The 23,282-nt window shown below is 43.3% G+C and overlaps 1 protein-coding gene across 1 annotated transcript in view; it reads right to left on the bottom strand.

The window, feature by feature from the left end:
- Positions 1 to 23,158, bottom strand: part of LOC138203678 (kinesin-like protein KIF13B) — a 40,371-nt gene extending 17,213 nt beyond the window's left edge. Inside the window, 22 exon segments of the mRNA XM_069158698.1 lie at positions 928 to 1,056; positions 1,921 to 2,070; positions 2,386 to 2,532; positions 3,407 to 3,569; positions 3,693 to 3,924; positions 5,721 to 5,911; positions 6,586 to 6,672; positions 7,563 to 7,693; positions 8,288 to 8,422; positions 8,732 to 8,842; positions 8,934 to 9,146; positions 9,601 to 9,712; positions 10,052 to 10,164; positions 10,818 to 10,952; positions 11,094 to 11,181; positions 12,533 to 12,713; positions 14,523 to 14,615; positions 15,109 to 15,169; positions 15,282 to 15,294; positions 20,636 to 20,729; positions 22,491 to 22,566; positions 22,799 to 23,158. Coding sequence (XP_069014799.1) covers positions 928 to 1,056; positions 1,921 to 2,070; positions 2,386 to 2,532; positions 3,407 to 3,569; positions 3,693 to 3,924; positions 5,721 to 5,911; positions 6,586 to 6,672; positions 7,563 to 7,693; positions 8,288 to 8,422; positions 8,732 to 8,842; positions 8,934 to 9,146; positions 9,601 to 9,712; positions 10,052 to 10,164; positions 10,818 to 10,952; positions 11,094 to 11,181; positions 12,533 to 12,713; positions 14,523 to 14,615; positions 15,109 to 15,169; positions 15,282 to 15,294; positions 20,636 to 20,729; positions 22,491 to 22,560 — 2,649 coding nt within the window. The 5' untranslated portion in view covers positions 22,561 to 22,566; positions 22,799 to 23,158.
- Positions 23,159 to 23,282: the final 124 nt, after the last annotated feature.

Genomic DNA, 23,282 nt, shown 5'->3' with positions numbered 1-23,282 from the left:
CAGTACTGAGAATTACTGAACGTTTTAAAAAAAAAAAGGCATGAAATGCAAGTTAAAAGTATTGTTAAGAGCCTCACAGGTGTTCTTCAGAAATATATTGGTGTGAGTCTGTAAAGAAAATTGTGTTGGCTCTCTTGTAAAGTAAATAAAAAATAAAAAAGTAGGAAATCATAGCAAAGACTTCCTGACTGTTTTCATTTTGACACCGATCAGCAACACTATTAAAACCATCTGCCTAATATGATGTCGCTGCACCTCGTGCTGCCAAAACGAGACATTGACCTATCGAGGTATTTACCCACAAGACCTCTGAAGGTGAAGCGCTGGAAGTTGTGAGGGAGGTCAAAGGACTGGACTTGTGTCAGATTTAGATCTGGGAATTTGTAGACCAAGTCAACACCATGAACACTTTCTCATGTTCCTCAAACCATTCATGCATCATCCTGCTGGCATCAGAGTCCTATTTCCATGGAGGTGGGGGGGGGTACCTGGTCCACAGCAGTGTTTAGATAAGTACTACGTGTCAAAGCAACATCTACATGAATGTCATGATCTGAGGTTTCCCAGCTGAACGTTTCAGAGAACATCTCACTGCCTCTGCTGGTGTTTTTTAGATGCTCTGAACCGGTCGTCCGGCCATCTCAGTTTGCTCCTTGTCAACGTCACTCAGATCGTCCCACCAGCTCATTTCTCCCACCTCCAACACCTCCGCTTCAAGAACTGACTGTTCACTTGCTGCCTAATATACTCCAGCCTTTGACAGGTCACATCATAACGAGATAGAAACCGCTATTCACTTCACCTGTCAGTGGTTTTAACGACGTTGATCAGTGTATCATATTACAAAATACACGTTACCAAGACATGAAGATGACAGAATGTCTTTTTAACATCAGATCTGATGTGACTGGATTTGAATTTTCTCACCACACAGTCCAGTTTGCGTTCCTGTGAATCTCCGTCTGTGTTGCCCGGCTGAGTGTGGAGCTCCATGACTCTGTCCTCCTCCGAGCTCTCTGTGCCGCGCCACACCTCCACATGCAGCCGCCCTGCCACCTGACACACACACACACACACACGCACAGAGAGAGAGATCAGCTGAGTCACATTTTACATTAATCACGTTTTATTTTTTATTAGTTTCCTTTTTTTCCGGCACAAAACTGTTGAAATAATTAGTTCCTCTGAACAGCCAGGATCTGATCTTTTTTAGAAAAATGAAGGAGAAAAATAACTAAACGTAGCAGCAAACGTTTAGTTATTTTTCTTTAGCTTTAAATAAAAAAGTTAATATTTGCTTCAGTTTTCCCCCCTAAATTATAAAAACAATAAATGGGGCTCTTTGAGGCAAACACAAATAAAAGCTTCTTTTTCTGCATTGTTCTGTAGAAAAAGTTTTTATATCTGTTCATATCGGCCAACACACGCTGACATATCTGTGTCAGGCTCTAATATGGACCAGTATCATGTTGGAGTTTTGTTTCTGGTCACCTGACAAAAACAAGTCCAGAGTTCACTCTCCTTTTAGCTCTGATTTGGTCTCCACCAACTGCTGGAAAAAATATTAAATTCTTCAGTCACTGAACTCTGTTGTGTTTGTTTGATGTTTGGTGCTGCAACACGAAGTGTCCAGTTTTAAATGCGTGTTGAGACTGAAACCAAACGATACAAGTGTGGCACGTAAAACCAAAACAAGGAACTGCAAGACACTAAAATCCTGCGTAGGTTTGTCACCTGGAGCTACAACTTTGAAATGAGGCATCATAAATGTTTTCCATTGTTAATATTTTAATTATTGCAGCTTGAAATTGATCAACTGATTAACTGAAAAGTAAAATAAAAGGTCTGAAACAGTACAGAGCTGGATTTACTTTTTTATTTTTTTTAAGGGACGTGTTTTTGGCCCCAGTGGGCTCCTACCTCTCCCTTCTGGTTGATGATGGGAACCGCGTACTGCAGCTTCACGTTGTAGAACAAGCAGGCCAGGAAAACATTGGCCACTCCAATCAGACTGTGGTTCTCCTGCTCGTCGAAGAATGGGTCGGCACGTTTGAAATAGGAGCGCATCATCTGGGTGAGCGGAAAAGACAAGACGAAAGGCTGTGAGCGGTGGATGAATCATTTGCGTTCAACATTTATCATTTGTGATCCATCAACACTTTCTACTGTAACTCAGAATGTTTCTTCACCAAACTGAGTTCAACTTGATATTTGTATGTGCATAGACTTCGCTGTAATCCATCTTATTTTATGTGCCTGTTATTCAGCATTTATTCAGACCGTGTCGGTTGATATCAACAATACCCTCTGACGTCTCCACTGAAGACACCTGTACGTTTTTCTATATTCATTTTTAATCCGTTATCCGTCTGCGTCTCCACTCACAAGATTGTCCTCATCGAAGTCCTTCCACTCCTGGTAGAGATCCCTCATGTCCACCAGCCGGTTCTCCATCTTCTCCAGAGCCCAGATCTGCTTCCCTTTCCCTTTGCGACGGACCTGGATGGCCGGCTCGCTCAGCACCACGTCACGCTGCGGCGACGGGGAAACACAGCACCGTTTCTTAAACACTGAATACATGCAGTATATGTTTTTACCAACCTAAGCCTGGCAGCACGCTAGAAGTTTTTACTTTCTGTTTTTCCTTCATGAAGAGAAAACCCCTGGTTTACTTTCTTCAGTATAAAAGTCAACAAGCAGAGATGTGAAACTTGCTTCCCACAGTCAGTATGATCCGTCAATCAAAGAGTGTCCGCGGCTCCTTTTATGCCACTATAATAGTATGAGGCTAATCATAGTTGATTAATACAACAATAGCCATGAAGAAGAAGCTTTGCAAATAAATATGAGATGTTTATGCCAACAGATGCTCATCGTAATGCGATTGGTCAGCGGCTTGAGACTCATGTGCCTTTAAACCAGAGCAGAAGAAGGTGGCGCAATGAGGTGACATCATCAATTGGGGAGGCTGTGGCTCAGACGGTAGAGTGGGTTGCACACTAATCGGAAGGTTGGTGGCTCAATCCCCAGCTCCTCCTGTCCACATGCCCAAGTGTCCTTGAGCAAGACACTGAACCCTAAGTTGCTCCCGATGGTGTACCATCGGTGTGTGAATGTGCTCCTGATGGCAGCACCTTGCATGGTGATCTGTCTCATGAATGGGTGAATGGGAAAACCATGTTAAAGCACTTTGAGACCAAAAGGTGATAAAGCACTATACAAGTACAGACCATTTACCATTACCATCAAAAGAGCGACAGTCAGACCCCAAACAGCAGAAAAAAAACAAAAAAAGTGACATATCTATTAGTTTATGCAGTTGTTTTTATACATATGAATGGAAATTCATGCAGCAAATTTGAACATTTTCTCTTTTGTAGACCGACACAGACTCCACACGTCTTACCTTCCTGTTGGCATCCAGGTTGGCAGCAGGGATCTGCAGAGTGACCAGATACTCCGTCCTCTTGTTGAGCTCCTCGGCAATGAATCCGGCCTCCTGGGCCAACAGTCGGGCCCGAACTATCTGCTCCCTGAGACGCCGCAGGCTGCGAGTCATCATCGCCTCTCTGCAGCACCGAAACACACAAACACAAACATGCGAGATCCACAGACTGTCCTGGACCGTATATTCGGACCGATCAGACCGAGTGGGATCAGTAAAAGTTGCACACGGTGAAGCTGTGCGTCACCTGTCCTCGCTCCAGCGCCGGACGCGTTTGTGGGGGGCGGGTGACATCATGGCGGCGCCGGCACCTCCCAGCAGGCCCGATCCGTCCAGGGGGTGGGTGGGGGACTCGGGGGTGAGCCGCCTGCGGAGCTGCTGCAGCTCCTGCTCGTACATCAGCCTCTGGCGCTCGAGGGCGCAGCGCTTCTCCTCCTCGTGCTGCCTCTCCAGGGTCTGCAACACTGACTGCAGGGGGTCTGCAGGAAGGGGAGGAGCCACAGGACGGATGGAGAGATGAAGACCGAGGAAAGAAGAGCGGAAGACTTCTTTTTTTTTTTTTTTTTTATTCCGAAAATTTGCAAATATAGTCAGAGCGAGGTCCAGCACTGCACACTAAAGTGCAGGAGCTGCTCAGTGCAGGAGCTGCTCAGTGCAGCTCTTGATGGTTTCACTGAGAAGGATGGGAAGCTTTGAAAGACTTGTTCATCCTGAGAATGCAAATTGTGTCATTGTTTAGTCACTGCAAATAAACTGGAACAACTTCACAGTTCGCAGTCTAATATTGACCTCATTATCTCCCTTTTGGCAGACAGACCGTCCTGATGAAGCGCCGCATTCTTCACACATGCCAGATCACAGCCGAGAATAAAGGACTTCATATTGTAAATATTGGAATTGTGAACTGACATTTGAACAATTTCGGCTGTAAATATTTGGATTATTCTGCACAAACTGTTTGGAGGAACCTGATGGTAAACTGGGCTTCTGATAAAGCTGTTAACCAAAGTGGCTGTAGACTCTGATTGAGAAATAAATCTGTGTATTTGGGACCCATTAATGACAAACGGGTTTGTGGCTGAGAGACACAGACAGTTTCGGAAAGGCAAAGTATTACTGCTGGTTTTGGTATATGAAATCTGATATTAGCATTTTCATAAATTTAGGGATTATTTGAGTTTTTTTTGTCTATGTCTGACCTGATGTAGAGGGGTGATCCGGACAGAAAAACACAAAGTACATTCACTCTGTCTACAGATTTTAACTCTCATATACCTTATAGTATATATAAGGTAGTATTTTTAAACATCTAAACATATTCATCCAACCATCCATCCATTTCTGCCACTTATAAGAGGTCGGGTTGTGGTGGCAGCAGGCTGAGCCAGCTCCTCTTGAGGGGTACCCTAAAGTGTTCCCAGGCCAGATGAGATACATACACTCTCCAGTATGTTCTGGGTCTACCTCTAGGTCTCCTCCTGGTTAAACATGCCTGGTAAACCCAAAATGGAGGCATCCTAATCAGATGCTCGAACCACCTCAAGGGGTCCTGAGGTGAAGGAGCAGCGGCCTGAGGACGGGGCCGTCTGGGTACCAGGTCTTGGCCCGGCGGCCCAGTTGGACACAGCCCAAAGAAATGACACGGCGCTCTAGATAAACGTGACATTTGTTCAGTGTTACCGTTACAGGTGCCGTGTGTGTGACTTTAAAATGGTACGACTGACTAGTTTAGCGAACGATTTGGAGCATTTGAAACAGTGTTTACCAGTGCCAGTAACAATGATGGTAAAAAACATGTTTTTGATTTGGGTCAACATGTTTCAGAAACCTGTGAACAGAGTGAATTTACCTTGTTTACACAGTGACAATGAAAGCATGACTTTGTATGTGCAGCCTGACACCAAAGCAGGGACGTACAGTACATCCATGTGTAACAGGTAGAGGCAGCCATCAGCATCAATAATTATACTGCTTCAAAATGTTCCAATCAACAAGCTTACAAAGGCAAAGATGGGTGATCTCACTTAATTCGGATGTCAACTGAAAATAAAATCTGTTTATATTCTAGAAGAGTCAAAAAATGTCTCAATGTTGACACATTTTTAGAGTTTTTAGGATCTGTTTTACCCTGAATTTCTTCCCTTGTGACACAACAATGAGCAGTTGACTATGTAAAATGATGAGTAATGCACGGTCACCGCTTTCACCACAGCTGCTAAATGCACGAATATCCGTGTTGTTTCTTTTCACTTCGTTCGGTCTCGGTCCGACTCACCGTTGTTGCCCATGCCTTTCATCATCACCTCCGCCTGGGCGAACTCGTAGCCGAAGCTCAGCTCGCTCGACACGTCGCTGGACGCGTCCAAATCCATCTCCAGACGGTCGGTGCTCAGACACGTCTTCAACACGGCTCCGCCGTCCTCATCCTCGCCGCCAGCGTGGACCATATGCCTGGGGAGGTTGATCCTGTTTGTGTGTGTGTGTGTGTGCATGGACAGGTGGTGGCATTGAGACAAAGAGGAAGGAAAGAATAAGGAAGAGGTTTTTATTGCTGCATGTAAATAAATAGCACAGAGATGTTACAGTGGGAACAGATTTGAGCACTTTGTCATGTGAAATTTTTTTGAGGGGGAACTGTGTTTTAATAAAGCTAAATTCCCCATAGAGCTGTTCTCATTTACATATTTTTCTGTTTCTGTATTCAGACAACAGGGCAAGTATGAATTAGTGACTAGAACTTTGCCCATTAAGACTCAATGTTTTTTTTTACCTGTGACTTTATCTGAAAAAAAAAATCCCCACACACATAATTTAAACAAGCTGTTAGACAACAGCTGTGTAGTGATTTCAGCTACATTTACACGTAAAATGGTCATTCAGAGAAAAAAAATACTTTCTGTCACATAACGCACGGCCTACGTCAGGCCGACTGAATCACAGCGTGAGGTGTCAGGTTCCAGTTGAATCGAGCAAGTTGTATGAATTGTGTGGTTCGTGTTTCATAATCAATCCGTCACTTTGAACACACAAAACGTACGGATCCAGGTGTGACGATTAAGTTTGTGGTTCATGCAAATTGCAGGGGTTTCCTCGGGAAACAGAGAGAGTGAATGAGAGTTTGCTTTGTCGGACAAACAGACCTGAAGAAGTGGTTGTTTCCCCACAGGATTCTGTCGCCATGATGAAGCTGCACTGGGCTGGTGACCGCAGCTCCATTCACCCATGTGCTGCAAAGAGAAAACAGAAGATTTCAATGACAGGAAATGACAAGTGTCAGTGTTGCAACTGAAAAAGTTACAGTATAAAAGTTCATGCTGGAAAATAAATAGAAAATGTAAAATGACAATATATTTATAGAAATATGAGGTTGTATGTTGCTGTAATTGTCCGACAGCAGATAATTTGTTCTCATTTGCCGGGAAGCTCAACAATTTTCTGAACTGAACAGTGACACCAACAACTAACAAAAGGTAAAGTTGGTGTTGAATCGTTGTTTAGATCTTTGGGTTGCTTTACTTGTTCTGAGATCAGATATTATTTGATTTAAAACAACCAAATATTTGTATTTAACTTTTCGTTCTTTTGGTGGTGGAAATGTGGGGGGGGGGAGTCAGATAATTGTTTCGAATATTTCTGCAAAGGCATCAAAAAATAGCCGTGTATATTTTTAAGCATTAGCGTTGAAACATTGAAACAACACACAAATATCCACTTGTTTGCCAGATTTTCAGCAACATTCGCATTCATTTGGAACGTCTGTCAACTGGATGAATTCAATGTCCGATATTCAGCCTCCTTTTAGCTCTTCTCTGGTCACCACCAGCGGAAAACGTCGGTCTCGTTGGCGGCTAAACGCTCCGCTATGTTTGACAGGTGACTGCAAACATTATCAGCTACTTTTGGAAACAACTGTCTGCTGCAGCTCGAAACAAAATGTACTAAACACTGAAGTCATTTTTTTTTTTTACCTTTAAGCGTTCAGAGCGAAGAACAAAAACGGTTTCCAAGTAGTGATTTGAATTCGTGGTGCACGGAGCTGCTGCCTGTGAAGTCGCAGCGTGTTGGACGATTAAGTGAACGCGGCTTGCGGTTTAGTTCGCCGGGACCGAGTGCTTACCGAGCGCTGCGGTGAGGACTGAGCACGACGCCGCTGTTCTCCGTGATGTCGATGACGCAGTGCTCGGCCTGGATGGCCATCCCACACAGCTGGATGTCCTGCGAGTTGGCCGAGCCCACGCGCGTGTGTTCCTGCACATAGGAGAGATGGGGCCAAAACACCCAGCGTTTACCATTTAGAAAAGAATGAAGATACAGAATGTGCAAGTGTGCATCTGTTTGCTGTTATGCTGAACAAGTCCCTCCAGGAAATGTATACTTCACAAAAAATGCACTTCTGCACTTTTGCTTTTTCAACAACAACAACAAAAAAAACACATTTCCAATCAGCAAGTATCTTAAACATTTCAAAACTGGATCACTGGAATGAAAGAAACCGGAGAAATGCGGTCTTATAATTCTGATTAAGTAAATGAAATAAATAAATACGTTTTAAACACTTCCTAACGTAAGGGGTTGCACTTTGTCTCTGTGCATACAGTATGTGTTGAATTAATATGATTTAAAAAGCTTTTAAAGCGCTTATTTGTACAGTAATGTAGCCTTTGTATTTTACATTGCAGTCACAGACTGCAATTTAAAAATGGAAATGTGAAAAAACGATGGGAACTAAAAAAGTACTTTGTGAGAAACTTTGCTGCAAAATTCAAAGCAAAAAAAAAAGAAAGAAATACTCTGGAGGGCCTGACGATATAACACTGGACTGGGTGTGTTTCTGTCTGGTACCTTCAGGTAGTAGACCAGCAGCTCGTTGAGGGCGGGGTCAGCGTTGAGGTTGACCAGAAAACACTTGTCGTCCACCAATCTGATGCCGGACGACTGCAGAGAAATGCCCAGGCTCTCCAGCTGCTTCTGACGCTCCTGCAGAAAACTCAGGTTACATTTAACACATGAACTCAGGAGTTGGTTATTCTCTTCTGTAGCTGCTTGATAGAAGAATGAGAAGTTAAAAAGAGAAGAGCTGGCCTGAGAAAAAAGTGAAATAAATGAAGTTGAATGTTGAATCGAGTCAAACTGAATGAACAGAAAGAAAATTACTCCAATTTTGAATTCATCTGCTCAGACTGATTTCTTGTGTGAAGTGTAACTAATGCATCAAAAAGTCAATGACCTGTATTTGTGTGTGTGTGTGTGTGTGTGTGTGTGTGTGTGTGTGTGTGTGTGTGTTACCTGTGCAATAGCCTCAGTCTTGCTGAGTTTCTCCGCCCAGGTGACGGTCATTTCTTGGATCAGTTTCTCGGACTCTTCCAGTCGCTCCTTCAGCTCGGGTGCCTTCATAGACTGAGAGTGACAGCGGCCGCATTACACTCCACACAGATTACCGAGTTATCCACAATATTCACAGGCTGAACGAAGCTACGCTCGTCTGAACCTCGGCCTCGGTGAGCTGCTCCTTCAGCTTCTCCACCTCCTCCCGGAGCTCACGGATGATCCTGGCGTTGGGGTCTTCGTTCACCACGGCGTGGTTCACGATGCTCTTGGCCCTGTCGGCGTAGCGCAGGGTGGACAGCGTCTCGTCGTAGTTGTCCGCCGCCGGGCTGATGGTGGCGACCATGGCGGTGCGGCTGTTCCCTCCGAGGCTGTCCTGCAGGCACAAACACAGCTTTAACCTCAGTGACAAACTGGAAACTCTGAATGGACACAAACCTCCTGGGAAAACACACCTGCACTGTGGAAAAGACAGAACATCCAAAATTAAAGACTAATTTACAAACTTCAACTTAAAGTTTTCAAACTGGCAAACAGAGGCTGTTTCCTACTGAGCACAACTAATGAAAATAACCAGCGGAGCCTCGAAACTTAACAGACAAATGAACTAAAAGCACACCAAGAAATTAATCACTCAGAGACTTTAAAGTGGATTTTCTTTAGATCTAAAAGACGCATACTATACATGTCTCCTGTGGTGTATGAACGTGGGTCTGCAGTGCAAGAACAACTGAAGCTGAAGATGCACAGAAGTCCTCGTCCTGCTGGGGAATCTGTACTAACAAGGTTTCTTATTGTCTTTTTTTTTTTTTTTTTTTTTTTTTTTGTACCTTGAGCAGCCAAGTGAGCACAGAGTCTCTGTAGGGAACAAACTTGCTCTTGTTCTTCCCGGCTCCCTGGTCAGCCAAGGCGGAGATAACTAAACCCAGAGTGCTGAGAGACCTGGAGGGAGACAACGAGAGAGGAGACAGAGAGGGGCAGTGAGGGTCGGATAAAAAGTCCACAGAACATCAGAGGGGTCTCGGCTTGAAAAGGCAGAGTACAAATCCTTCATGGTGTTCAGGGTCACGTCAATTTTTTTAAAAAACTTTTTCCACAGTAACGCCAACCAAACATCGTGTACGAGGTTCCCGATACAGAAAAATAAGTGTAGACAGAAGACAAACACAAGAGCATCCACTGATCCCCTTTAAGAAACACTGCTTGGTCACTTCCTGTAGAATCACTGAGTTAAAAACCGTCTTCGCTATCGAGCCGTCGATTTGTTTTTTGTCGACTCACTTGTTGATGTTGCTGCCTTCTTTGAGCCGCTCGCCCGCTGCTCCGGTCTTCGCGGCTCGCTCACTTCCAGCCAGATCCACCAGACTCAGCTTGCTCACCTTCTCGCCACTCGTCTGGAGCGCGACGCATGATGACACACAGAAACACGCACGTTCATGTTTAAATCCCTCCATTGGATGACGACGTTGTACTTACAGAAATTTAAAGAGACCCTCAACACATTCATGGAGCCTTGCAAAAATGACTAATTAATGGGGGAACACTTATACTGATATTACATGAATTTACTTCAACATAAATGTACAGTACATGCTAATAAATAACGTGCAAGATAATTTGAAGTAAAACAAAAAAAGGACAGACAAAAAACAATCAATTCATTGATTCACAGATAATTAATTGATAATAATCAATTCAGATCAAACTAAAGAGCTTTATTTGTTTCCACTCATCCTTGGGTGTGACAAGTGCCTTCAGTTTTATATCACTGTCGATTGAATATCTTTGGACTGTTAATGAGCAATAAGTAAACAAGCAATAGTCATTTTGGGCTGTGGCACATGTTAATTTCAGGCCATTTTATGAACACAGCAGTTAAGTGATTTTTCGATCTACCAGCATACAATGTAGTTTGATGACGGGTTCATTATTTAAAAAAAAAAAATGACTGAACTCTCATTCACACTCAGCAACACCCGCTGATGCCGAGCAGGATCATACAGTGTGTACGAGCGGACCTGGAAGAAACAAGAGGACAGCGTCTCACCCCGGAGCGCAGGTCCATGAGTGTGTGCGTGAGGATGATGTTGAACACGGCGTGGGAACGGCTGCTCTCTTCGTTCATGTTCGTAGCTGCCACTGTGCGAGATTTATTACCCTCCGACATCAGAGACTCGATGTCCTGTCGACAACACGAACAACACAAACAAACACGTATCCATCTTGATGATATTACCTCTTTTTTTTTTTTTTTTCTCCCCTCTTGGCAACACGATGTAATAAAGAGCTAAAAAATAAATACAGCTTATAATGTTTGTGTTACCTTGTAGCAGGCCACAGCCAGGCGGGACAGACCGTCGACGTAAGGCCCTAAAACTTTGTGCTCTCGGACTCTCAGCGCCTGTCGACTCCTGTAGAAACATGGAGACAGTTACAATCCTCTCGCTGAATAGAAATAGAAATGGGATTTTGTGAAACACTTGAGAGTGAGAGGATCAATTTCGTCAACCTCCCTCTCTGAATGAACAAATAAAAAATGAAAGGTGTTCAGATCGAGTGCCTTCTACTTCAAAGCAAACAACTGACATCACTGCAAAAGTAGAAGATAAGCACTGTTACCAAGAGGAGTACAGTATGTTCTGGGATTTCATTATCTACACATCCAACTGGCATCCTGTAAAAAAAAAAAAAGCAGTCTCTCCTACTATCACTGAAAATGTTTTTTTATGTGTCATTTAACAAATTTTGTAGTGCATCTGTTTCACTTCAGCTTAATGAGAGTCTCTACAGAGATTTTCTGGCACTAACATTTGTGCTAGTTTCTCTCTGCGTGTTAGGGTGTGTTGGGAGAGGCTGTAGGTCAATTGGTAGAGTGGGTTGCACACTAATCAGAAGGTTGGTGGTTCGAGCTCCCTGTCCACATGCTTAAGTGTCCTTGAGTAAGACACTGAACCCTAAAAAAAAAAAATCCTCCCGATGGTGTACCATCGGTGTGTTGTAAGTTGCTTTGGATAAGAGCGTCAGCTAAATGAAATGTAATGTTAGAGCCCCGCTACACCAAATGGAACCGAGGAGAGCCGGATGAAGGCAAGATAACATTACATTAAAGTTGACAATAATTACACTCGTTACGATGCTGTAACTACAATAAAAGCCAACAAGAGGGATTTAATAACTGACAGGTGTCAACCATAAGGGTCTAAAATTCTGACCAAAATATCTGTTTTTTTATCTGGCCAGACAACGAGCAGCTCTCCTGCTGATACAGCTGCACCCAACAGACAAGCACAGCAGGACAGGTTTGATCCATCATGGCTGTCTGAGAGGAAACACTTCCGGCTCCACAAGACCACTGTTGGTAAGGTTAGATCCAAATGTAAAGAAAATGTCCACTCAGGCTAATCAAACTCCATACAGTCTTGTAGTACCGAGTCCCCCCCCCCCCCCCCCAAAAAAAAAAAAAAAAAAAAAAGCAGTCAGCCTCGTGGAAAATACTGCAAAGTGGAACTTTTCATGCGTCTGTTGCAATGACAACTGGCCAGTCCAAGAACAGTCAAGACTTATTCACATGAGAACATCAGACCCTAAGTGAAAATACTGATATGGCATTGAGAAGTTGTTTTTAAGCAGCATGAAGCCTGAATAATGAATTGCATTGAGCGATAATCAAAACAGAGTCAGTGAAACTGGAAGGTCCAGAGATGAAATACAGTCTGTCCCGAGACTCTGTTTTAGAGTCAGCGAAACTAAACAGTTCCTCACCCTTTGGGGTCGAGCAGGTCTCGGACCTTCTCGTTATAAATCTCCATGAAGGAGACCTCCACGGTGAAGATCTCCCCCTCGCGAGCCTCCTGCACCGTCCTGCTGAACAGCGAGCTGCAGAGCCGAGGGATCAGACCGGGCTGCTCCGCTGAGCCCATCATGGTGTACGACTTCCCAGAACCTGGAGACACACAAGTTTACAACTCACACAGGAAAACAGACCGGGCAACGGTCAAATGATCGGATTTTAGTATGTTTTATTATGTTTTGGAAGAGAAACACGCAAAACTCTATTTCAAGAGTCAAAATGTTATTTTATGTCTCGAACACAAATACACAATAAATGATGAACAAATCTTCCTTAGCTGCTCACATGCTGTTGGTCTCAAACATAAAACTACAGGACAAATGCCAATATTAAATAAATATTAAAAATGAAACTGTTATGTAGTTGATAGATGCCGTGGAAGCAAGGGAGAGATAAAAAAAAAACCACAAAAAAAAACCTCTAAATGACAAATTAATACAGATGTGGAGAGTGAAGTTAATGACAAAATAAGACCCCTTCAACAAAAAACTATTAAAGTGCTTGTTCAGACACAAATCTGAAAGTCTGAAAATGGGAGTGAAAGTGAAAAGCATCTCGGCCTCTAATGAATGAATGGCGGTGTGGTTTGTTAAGGTGCTAATGAGACCCAAAGCAAAACCAGGATATAACAGATACATCAGACACAAGAGGTTCAGAGTCTGCTGGCTCTTTCTGTTAAACTTTTTTAAGTTGAACTAAATGAACCAACACACAAATATTAGCTTGAGGTTATTCGAAGCTATTTCTGCAGGTGTTATTGAATCATATGTAAATGTCAGAGGGGATAATAATATTTTTACAGGGGGCAGTTGGAGGCGCTATTAATCATGTCTGAACTAGATACTTCAGTTTCAGGGTGCTGGTTGTTGTTCATGCTATTCACTTTCCCACTGTCATGGCTGGTTGGAAAGCTTTAATAGAACACAGCCATGTTATTAGTAAGGGTTGGTTTAAAGTGTCTCAGAGATAAGATGTTTCTTTTCAAATTCTTCCAAACATCCATGTTGTTGGAAGGCAGAAGACAAGTTGGCAGTCATAGAGATTAGAGTGATTGCAACTTCATTTAAAAGTGTAGATAACGGCGCACATTTTCAGACGCTTCTCTGAGACAGTTCCTGAGACAGTTCCTGACTCGTCTCTCACCTCCACACAGCCGGCCAATCACAGCATGAGGTGAAGGTGAACGTCAGATTGCTGGTTACAGAAATGATTTTACACAGACCCTCCTGCTGCAAAATGTTTTTCATGTCCAAAATAAATTACAGGCTTCATCTGTTGTGTCTCGGTCAGTCCCATGTTTTTCTCAGTTTGACAAAGACTGTCCCATAAATAAATAAACAAACAACTAAAATCGTGTAAGTTTTGGAAGTAATATTTGGTTCACTTGTACAACCCTGTTGGGACACTGTGTAAAATGTAAATAAATAAACCCATATTTAATTGAAAATGTTTAAGTTTAGTTTAAATTTGATGCAAGCAACACGTCACAAAAAAGTCGGGACAAGGGGCAACAAAAGACTGGAAAAGTAGTTTCAGGCTAAAAGAAGCACCCAGTTGAAAATCTCCCAACTAATTAGGTTAATTAGTAACAGGTCAGTAACATGATTGGGTGGAAAAGGAGCATCTGAGGGAGGCCGGGTCTCCCAGCAGTGAAGATGGGGAAGAGTTTCAAGACAGTGTGGGCAAACAATTAAGAATTAGCATTCTGTTTTTATTTACATTTCCAAAAGTCTGTAATAATCAGAAACAAAAAAAAAACAAAAAAAAAACGTGAGGTATGATTGCACATTCACTGAAATTAATAATCTGCGAGTGCAATAATAAAACAGCGCTACCATGATAGGACTTCTGTTAAAAACAATCCAGCGTTATAATTCTTCCTTTTGCAAATATAAAAGTTACCCGTCTGTCCGTAAGCAAAGATGCAGGCGTTATAGCCCATGAAGGCGTTATCGAGCAGACTCTCGCCAAGGCACTGGAACACCACATCCTGACCTGCACACACACGTCACAACACACATCTCAAAGTACGGACTGGAACAAGCTCAAATCAGAAAGTTGACTTTCAAAGTGACTTAAATAGCAAAGCTGCATGGAAAAAAAAAATTAAATAAACAGAAACCACTTTACTGGGGTGTTTTCACAGATAAGTGCATGACTGACTGCTCTCAGACAGATTTGATACAGCTACCACACGCTGATGAAGTATTAAAACCTCTCGCACCGTTACAATTTGAGGGGCAGCGGTTCTGCTTTTAAAATAATTTGAACCACAGAACCAATCTAGAAGTAAATAATGTTTAACTCTTCATCCCGCCCACCCAGCAGCCCCTTTCTTCAACTCCATAAATAGTTCAAAAACATCAGGAAACATTCAGTCAGGGGATAAGTTTAGGAAATGACTCACCAGCCCGTGACGTTACACGTGAGCTAGAAACACAAGGTACCAAATATAGAGGAGCACAAAACCCCATTCAAATGCACCAACCTGCAAACTTGTCTGTTTGAGATTCATCGATAGACCAGAAACAGTGATCGTAGGCAAAAACCTGAGGAAAACATACAACATACACGTCTGGATTTACACATCAAACTACAAATAGAATGACAATTAAATCACCATGAGTTTTAATGGCAGTCAAAGTTTAGTGAAATATTTACCTTTGGCTGATTCCTGGGGGCAAAAGAGAGAGACATGAAAATATTAGTTAATAATCGGCATTTAAATGAATCTGTCACGGTTTAAAAATCTTCCCTGCGTCTGTATCACGGGGCTTTTTAAACCGTGACAGGAAACCAGGACGAAGGACCTCGCCAGCACAAGAACATGTGAAAATCTTTATCGCACGGCAACACAAGCAACGCCAACACTATTTATTCATCTGACATTTTGGTGCAGCTGAGAAGCACTTTTCAAGAGTCCGAACACAGCAAAGACATTTTGGAGGGACAGCAGAGACTAAAGGTCACACTGTAGCCTTTTTAATATTCATACAAAGTCTGCTGAGACCTGATTCAGCAGAACTGTCACCTCACTTCCACACAATCACACACATTCCCACCTGGAGGCTGTCCAGGTGGTGGCTGTTAAACACATTTCTATGTTTCCCCACTAAGTGAGTCTGGGCAGTCTTCATCCACTGACCCTTCACAAGATTGCTTCTATAACCTTTCTATCTATTTTGTGCTTCTCTTTCTTGGGGAAATCGGGAACAGTTTCTCAACTTTTAATGTGCTCTCATCATGAATTAAATGAAGCGAGCTGAGAGGAGAAAAACTGGTTTGCCACTCTGTATATGCAGCAAGTCATGAGGGCTGTAAAAAGAAGAGTTCTTGGAGTAATGGATGCGTTACCAAACAGACACATGTCCTGAGGTGGAAGAAGACAAAGGGGCATCAAGTCAGAGCCACTGTATGACATCCAATACCATAACCTACACCTAGACTTCCATACCAGTTCCTTAAATATCATTTGTTTTCAACAAAATTTGCTAAAATGCATTTTGAGAAAAAGAAACTTGTCAGAAATCTTTAGTTTCCATGCGGTTTAGGGGGGAAGAGTGTAACCCAGCTTATTTTCTGTAGCTACAATCTACAAATGTTTCCTGAACGCCTCACGTGCACATCTACATCGGTAAATGCTTAGATTTTCTCCTGTTTTCTAAACGCCTCACATGCTATCAGTAGAGGCTGGCTAGCAACACACAGAGGTGTACAGTCACTGCAACGCACGCAACGCAGACAGCTGTGTGGTCAGAAGTTAGTTTGAAACCATTGAACTACAGCATTCTAATGTAAGATTTATTTAAATTGAAACCAAGTGATTTTATGGGATTTTTCAGGCCTACATAGAGGTTATGTTTGGCAAACACTTTGGCTTATTGAAGCTCATGACATTTACTCAAAATGTGTTTAAACAAGTTTGGTGTCGAATGAAAAGATATTTTTTGATAATATATGGTATCGAAGTAAGTCTGCTGTTGCCATATAAATATCGAAGTTCGGTACCCTAATGACACAACATTTCTTATTGGAAGTTCAACGAGTTCAGGCAAAATATATACAAGACATTAAGGAAGGGGTTCTGCAATTGAAATGTATTTTCATTGTATATATATGTTTTTCTGTGATGTCCACTAGACGACCGGCTGCTGCTGCTCGGCACAAGCAGGGGGCCCTTTATGTTTTTGTGCCCTGGGACCAGTCATCTCATAATCTGTCCATGCTTAACTTAAAAAACTAACTGTCACTGTGATGGGAACGTCCTGCTCACAAACTGCATGAGGTTCTGACTCATTAAAATGCATTAGTAACGTGATCGTGTGATCTCTGAAAAGCAACCAGGGATTCAGTAATTGTTCTGGCAGTTAAGAAAAGTGCCACAAACAACTCATCAGCACAGGAGTCCGGGTCAAAGCCGGCAGAGTCAGAACGGAGTGTTTCAAGGACACGGGGCCAAACGTGTGTTAATCGTAGCAAAGCTAAAATATCTGTCAAGGTGACTAATCCCGTTTGGCTCCTTGTGCATGGAGCGGGGAATGTGACCTCGAGCAGCACTAAGAACCTCAGAGGCTCACCAGTGTCAACGGCCCAGCAGAAATCGCTGCATTCTTGAGGGAGCGCTTTAAAACAGTCTCTGTGTTGTCTGCTCACACCGGCCAGCGTGGCGTCACATGCATCAGTCACCAAACCCATCACCACATTCCAGCAAGTACACGTCAAATTCAATTATCAAACGTGTTCGACGCTCCGGAGCGGCTTAGCAGTGTCGCCCATCCCCAGAGCAGCATTTGTGTTTTAGGCGAGTCTCGTCCAAATCTAACATGAAGGATTAGGTGGCATTTAACCCAAGCGGCTCTAATCAATGTTAAGACTGAATCATGTGATTACTTGAATATGAAAAGCGCCACCTGTAGGGTTGATCTCAGACAATTTTCCCTGACTCAGCTCTACTTAAGGACCCTTAAAGGATCCGTAGGTAAGATTTAGGTAGAAATGGGATATAACATTTATAATTATGTTTTCATTGGTATATAATCACCTGACTCTAAGATTCATTGTGTTTTTGTCACCTTAGAATGAGCCCTTCAAATCTACATCTTTCACAGACCCTTCTATAATTCTATGGAAGTGCCTTAAACTGTGATACCACCAGGTGCCACTAGAGGTTGGCTCCAAAAAGCCTCCGGCTCCATCGACTCCTATTCAACTTCTCTCATAAAATTCTAAGTCAATCAAATTTCAATAAGAGTTTTCTGTATGTGTGTCACTAAATTCCCTATTTCAGATTAGTTTCCTGGCGGTCCATCTGAAAATAATCACATCATTATTAGAAAATAAGCTTCAAAAAGCTGTGTTTTGAGAGGGGAGGTCTGTTTGATTGATAGGCAGGTTACGGTTATCGGTGGGCGGGACGTAGTATCGCCGTGTTTCCAGTCAGATCGAGTCAGATCCCCCCCCCCCCCAGATTATCCAAATAAGGTCACTGTAAGCCGCTCGGTACTAGCAGGAAGTACACTGATGTGGTAACATTTTCAAACATTTCAAAGGAAAAACTAAACACCATTGTGTGGGAGAAACTACAGTCGCATATGTCAGGATGAAATATATCATCCCTAAAAATCAGCAGTCTCCAGGGACGCCTCATTTTAAAATGCAGCACTCGAAAACACAGCCTTCACTCAGGCAGAAATATCAATTTGGGGTTTAAAAAAGGCTGCAAATGTAGTCCTGGCCACACAGACGAGGGAGCTGTAATGAAACAAGGCCTCCCTATGTGAGACTGAGCCGCGCCATGAAAGAGCAACATTAAGTCCTGTCCTCTCCTGGGCTGCTGGGGACATTCCTCAGATAACTGGCCGAGCTTTGCAGCTCCAAGGAGTCACTATAGGAGGAGGAGAAGGAGGAGGAGGAAGAGGGTTGGTCAGCAAGTCCACGACCAACGACTCTTTCCAAGTTTCACTGGCTTACAATACACAGTCCTCCTGGGTGGATATTGCACAGAGAGCAGTTTAGAAAACATTTGTGTTGCTATAAACAGACATAAAAGCTATTCAAATTGGCCCTCTTATCAAATGTTGTCTAAATCAAAGCACGTGAGGTAAAATAGGATATTACAATTACTGTCCTCTTGAAGTTTTGAAAGCAGGAACAGGGCTTCATTAATCTCCACCATCTTGAGGGTCTGACAGCCCCGGCTGTGTTCCTGTTAGCAACTACCGGGGGGGCCGTAACATATTAACACCCTCCAAAGGGCCTTGCAGCATTTCTATTAAAGCTGTCCGGCAGTGAGCTGACTAAGCACAAACCTTATAGAAGTGGCTGGTCAGTGACTTCTCCAACAAACAAAGCTTAACACACATTTTGCTCTTAGCACCAGGCAGTCTGTTGGGAAACTGATAAAGAGCGGCTCGATACAGAAACAGGTGCTTTCGAGTAAAAAAAAAAAAAAAATACAACACAAGCTCACTGGCCGATAAAAATCAGTTCACCTCTTCCACTTTTGACCTTTGTGCTGTTCTGGGACCGGTGGAAGTGCTCATCTGCGCTGCACCGAGCCTGTAAAACCTGTTCACATCGAGCCCCAAAGGGGACGCATTCCGCTGCCGAAGCATGTCAAGGCAGGGGAAACACACGGACACATACACACCAAAATATGCACCAGATAAGTGGGGAAATATGAGAGTCTTATCGTTCCACAAAGACAGGGATTCATACTCTAATGTCTGCAGGAGGGGATCGCCCCAGGGCGTATTCACTGAACAAGGTAACCTGAGCGTGGACCAGGACCTCCAGGGAGCATCGACCTGACTCACAGCACGGCTGACGTACGGAGACTTGCCACACACTCCCTGAAGTGTGTCTCTAAAATGAGCACAATCCAGCACACAATTTGGACCCACGGCATCCCTCTGCCATTTTGTCACCATGTTTGATGCTTGGCACGAAATGAGACTTCTGAAATCCTAAACCAAAATTTTCCAAAGCGACTGGTAGCATGAAGTTTAATTCTGCATCATTAATCTGAATCCAGGCGTGCTCTCCTCTTTGTTCTTCTTCCTTTAATGCACAGCCGACTACCTGAGCAGGACTGATCTGGAACAGACACGCCTTTTGTAAAGAGAGCAGCGATGCAGGAACGACAGAGAGGGAGGAGGAAGGAGTGGAACGGAGAAACTAGGAGGATGGGTGGGGTGAGGGGAAGACCTGAGCCTCTTCCAAACCACCAACCGGACCAGCTGGTTAGAATCTGTATAAACTTATCTGCCACTGATCTAGAGGGAATTAAATAGGAGGAACTAGGATCTTGTAAATATTGTTTGTGTACACATGTGAATGGGGCAAGACACCACGTAGAACCAGGCTCACCTCAAAGTATTGGTGCCTTCTCAATGGCATCCAACTACTCTAAGGAGCCTTTACTTTTCCAGTGGAAGTAACTTCTCCAAAATGTGGAGAAAACAGGAGAAACGGTCATGAAAGTGATGTAGAGATGAGTGCTGCCAAGTTCCACACGGAGGACAGACTAACGGTTATGGTTTTTCCCTCATTGCCAAGTCTCAAGTCTTATTATGAAGTCGGAAGTCAAGACCAGTAACAAATGACACCATAATGAAATGTATTGACTTAATATTTCATGTGACAAGTTGACGCTTTTTGAATGGTGGCCTTCACTGGTATCACACTTTAAGGCACTTTGGCTTCACTTCTCAGCCTGGGAGCTCACATCCATTTTTATATAAAGTTTATACTTGCAGCTGACCTTTCATGTCACGTGCCTCAAGCCGACACCTCTGCTATAATTACCTACAAATATTTCCTCATTGAGAGACGAAGCCAAACAAATAACGCGTCTACTCAGGGTGACTTCGCTGTCGATAGAACCAACTAAAGATCAGAACCTGAAATAAATAAAAAGTAATCTGCAACCGGATGGAAATTTTAAAAAGTAAATGATTTTGATTTATACTGATGATGACGCAATAAGCCAGCGTGTGAAAGTGTGTGCCGCTTACCGGGGGTCTCCTTTGTTCACATTAGTGATGGCTGAATGCAGAACTGTCTGGTTGCCCTCCATCTCCACCACACATTTTGTTTTTAGGTCTTTTTCTGGATAGAGGAGCAAAGGGACATAAATTAAATGATAACATGAAAATAATAGTCCAATGTTTGGACTTTATTAATGTAAAAAAAAAAAAAAAAATAGGCCGTCTGATCATTTTCATGTACTATTTAAATTATTTCAAAAGTGCTGATAAGTGCTCTGGTCATTATAACTTTCCTTCACTGAAAGCTGAGTGTGTGCCACTTTCTCGTGATCATAACACCAACAGGTCGTCACGGAGAGGCAGGAAACTGTTTGCTTGATGATGATTCATCCAGGACTCGCCTGTTCAAACATTACGACCAGCTTACAACTCCCAAGGCAGGCAGTAAGGAAAAGCAGAGTCACACCTTCTCTTCCTCATTCCTGCCTGACAACAGGCGCTGTTAAAGACAGCGAAGGAGCTGGAACGCCCTGTCACAGCAGGAATTAGGGCCCATGTACAGGAAGATTTTGGAGCTCAACGCTTCAATGAAGTTTTACAAACCTTTAGAAAATTTAATTGGAAAGGGGTATACAAAATTAAAGTCATGCGGATGGCGCTGCCGTTCCGCAACACAACCGTCTGTCAGCTGACACTTGAGGGCTGCTCAGCTGTTGTCAGAGGTATTTAGGCCAGTGAAAGTGTATTAAACATGTCAGAGCACGGTGCATTACAGGCCAATCTGTCAGGATGTGATGTCACCGTCCCTTTGACGTTTTTCCACAACACAACTTTTCCAAGACGAGCCCAATAGATCTTTTCAGAGCCTGGGGGGGAGCTAACCCTGCAAAACACAGGAATGAAGTTTCTTTGCTTGTCAAAAACTACAAACTTGTCCTGGCCTCACAAAAAACAAAGAGAGCAAACACTAACACGCAAACGGTCTCGAGCAGAGTTCATAATTCCCACAGGAAGGTGGGTAGAGTTGCTGAAAATGGCTTTAAAGGCAATAAAGAAAAAAAAAAACAGACTGAAAAGCATTAGTGTCGTGCTGCCCGAGTGCACAGGAGCTATTGCGGAGACATTTCTTTTCTTCAAGTTATGAAATAACATGTTCAAAGATTTCCTGATGTGGTTCAAACTCATTTACATGTTTTAAGTGCTTGAAGAACAAATTATCTCTAAAGTGTATGTCATGCAAGGGAGCCAATAAAAACAAATGGACAGGTCAAAGTCTTCACACTGACATTTCATGTGTTTTTCCTGATTCGCTAAGTCAATTGAACACCTGGTTGTGATCTGTTACAGTTTGCTCCTTTAAAAGGTGTAAGTTAATACAAACTCAATACTTGCTGTTCAAATTAAAAGCCCTCAATAGATTAAAAAAAAAAACCCTGACCACACTTCTTCTTTTTTTTTTTTTTTTACATTTGCAGGAGTGTGCTGTGACTGAAATCAGGTAATGATAGAGTTGAAGACTGCTAAAAAAAAATTCATATAGTTGACTTTATTCAATTACAGCACTGGAATTAAACATCGTTGACGACTGTATGTAAACTGTAACACGACCTCACGCACACGCGAGCTCATGCACGCGCGTTACAGGTGCGCTCCAGTCCTTCAACAAATAGCACTACACTGTTAAGGGTGTCGAGGTGCAACAATTAGTCGATTAAGTAGTTGATCGACATGAATTTCACTCTTTTTGTTTTTCTGTGATTCTAGTTGAGGAAAAGTTCATATTTTCTGGTGTGATCGTAAACTAGTTTTTGGTTGTGAACTATAATCGGAACAAAAGTCCTACTTTCACTGTGCAGATATGTTTGTGGGACGTCACGCTCACCTCTCCGGTTCATGGGTCGCACGCGGACAGCGACCTTCACGTTGGAGTCACTGAGGCTGTTGTCATCCATCCTGACCTGCGGCTCGTGAATGAAAGGACACCATTAAAACCAGTTACACTCCGTTTCTTTAAACGCAAGGACACCTCAACGCGCCCATTATTCTTGTCATTTCCCCCCACCGCAGTAGTCTGTGCTCCGTTTATTATTATCGCCGTATTTACACTTTTAAACCCCGGTTTGAACAACTTGTGAGAAAACCTCCGCGACGACATAACAAAGTAAATAGAGAGGAGCAGTGTGGACGAACCGTGTGAAAGTGCGCAGTTGCTCCGCCGTCCGACTCCCACCTTCCGAGTGCTCACAGCAGCTAGCCGGGGACGCTAACGAGGGCTGGATAACCGCAGCAAACATACAGAAGAGCGGCTCAAAAAGAGTTCCCAGTGACCGCTGATAAATGAACCTGGCCCCCCCCCCCCGGTGCAGCGCTCTGTGGACACCCTGTTTGAAAGCGTGAAAGCGCTCCGGCCGGTCCACGGGTCCGTCTCTCCCCGGGGCTCCTCCACCTGTTGTATTTCCTGAAACTTCCCGCACAGATCAGTCAAGCCATGTCAACTCGCAGCTAAAGGGATTTGCGGTGAGATTTAGTCAGTGAGCTTCCAAGTTCCTCAGCTGCTCCGCACACACTTGTGCCGTAGACACGAGAGGAAAGTCAGCGCCACCGTGTGAATCCACATGCATTACAAGTCTGCGCTTTTTTTCCTTCCAGAGACATGTGAAGTCAGTTTTAATTA

Source organism: Embiotoca jacksoni, unplaced genomic scaffold, assembly GCF_022577435.1.
Source record: "Embiotoca jacksoni isolate LCO1_2020_lvr unplaced genomic scaffold, fEmbJac1.0.p SCAF_23, whole genome shotgun sequence".
In the NCBI taxonomy this organism is placed as follows: domain Eukaryota; kingdom Metazoa; phylum Chordata; class Actinopteri; family Embiotocidae; genus Embiotoca; species Embiotoca jacksoni.
This window is presented reverse-complemented; position numbering and strand designations above follow the sequence as displayed.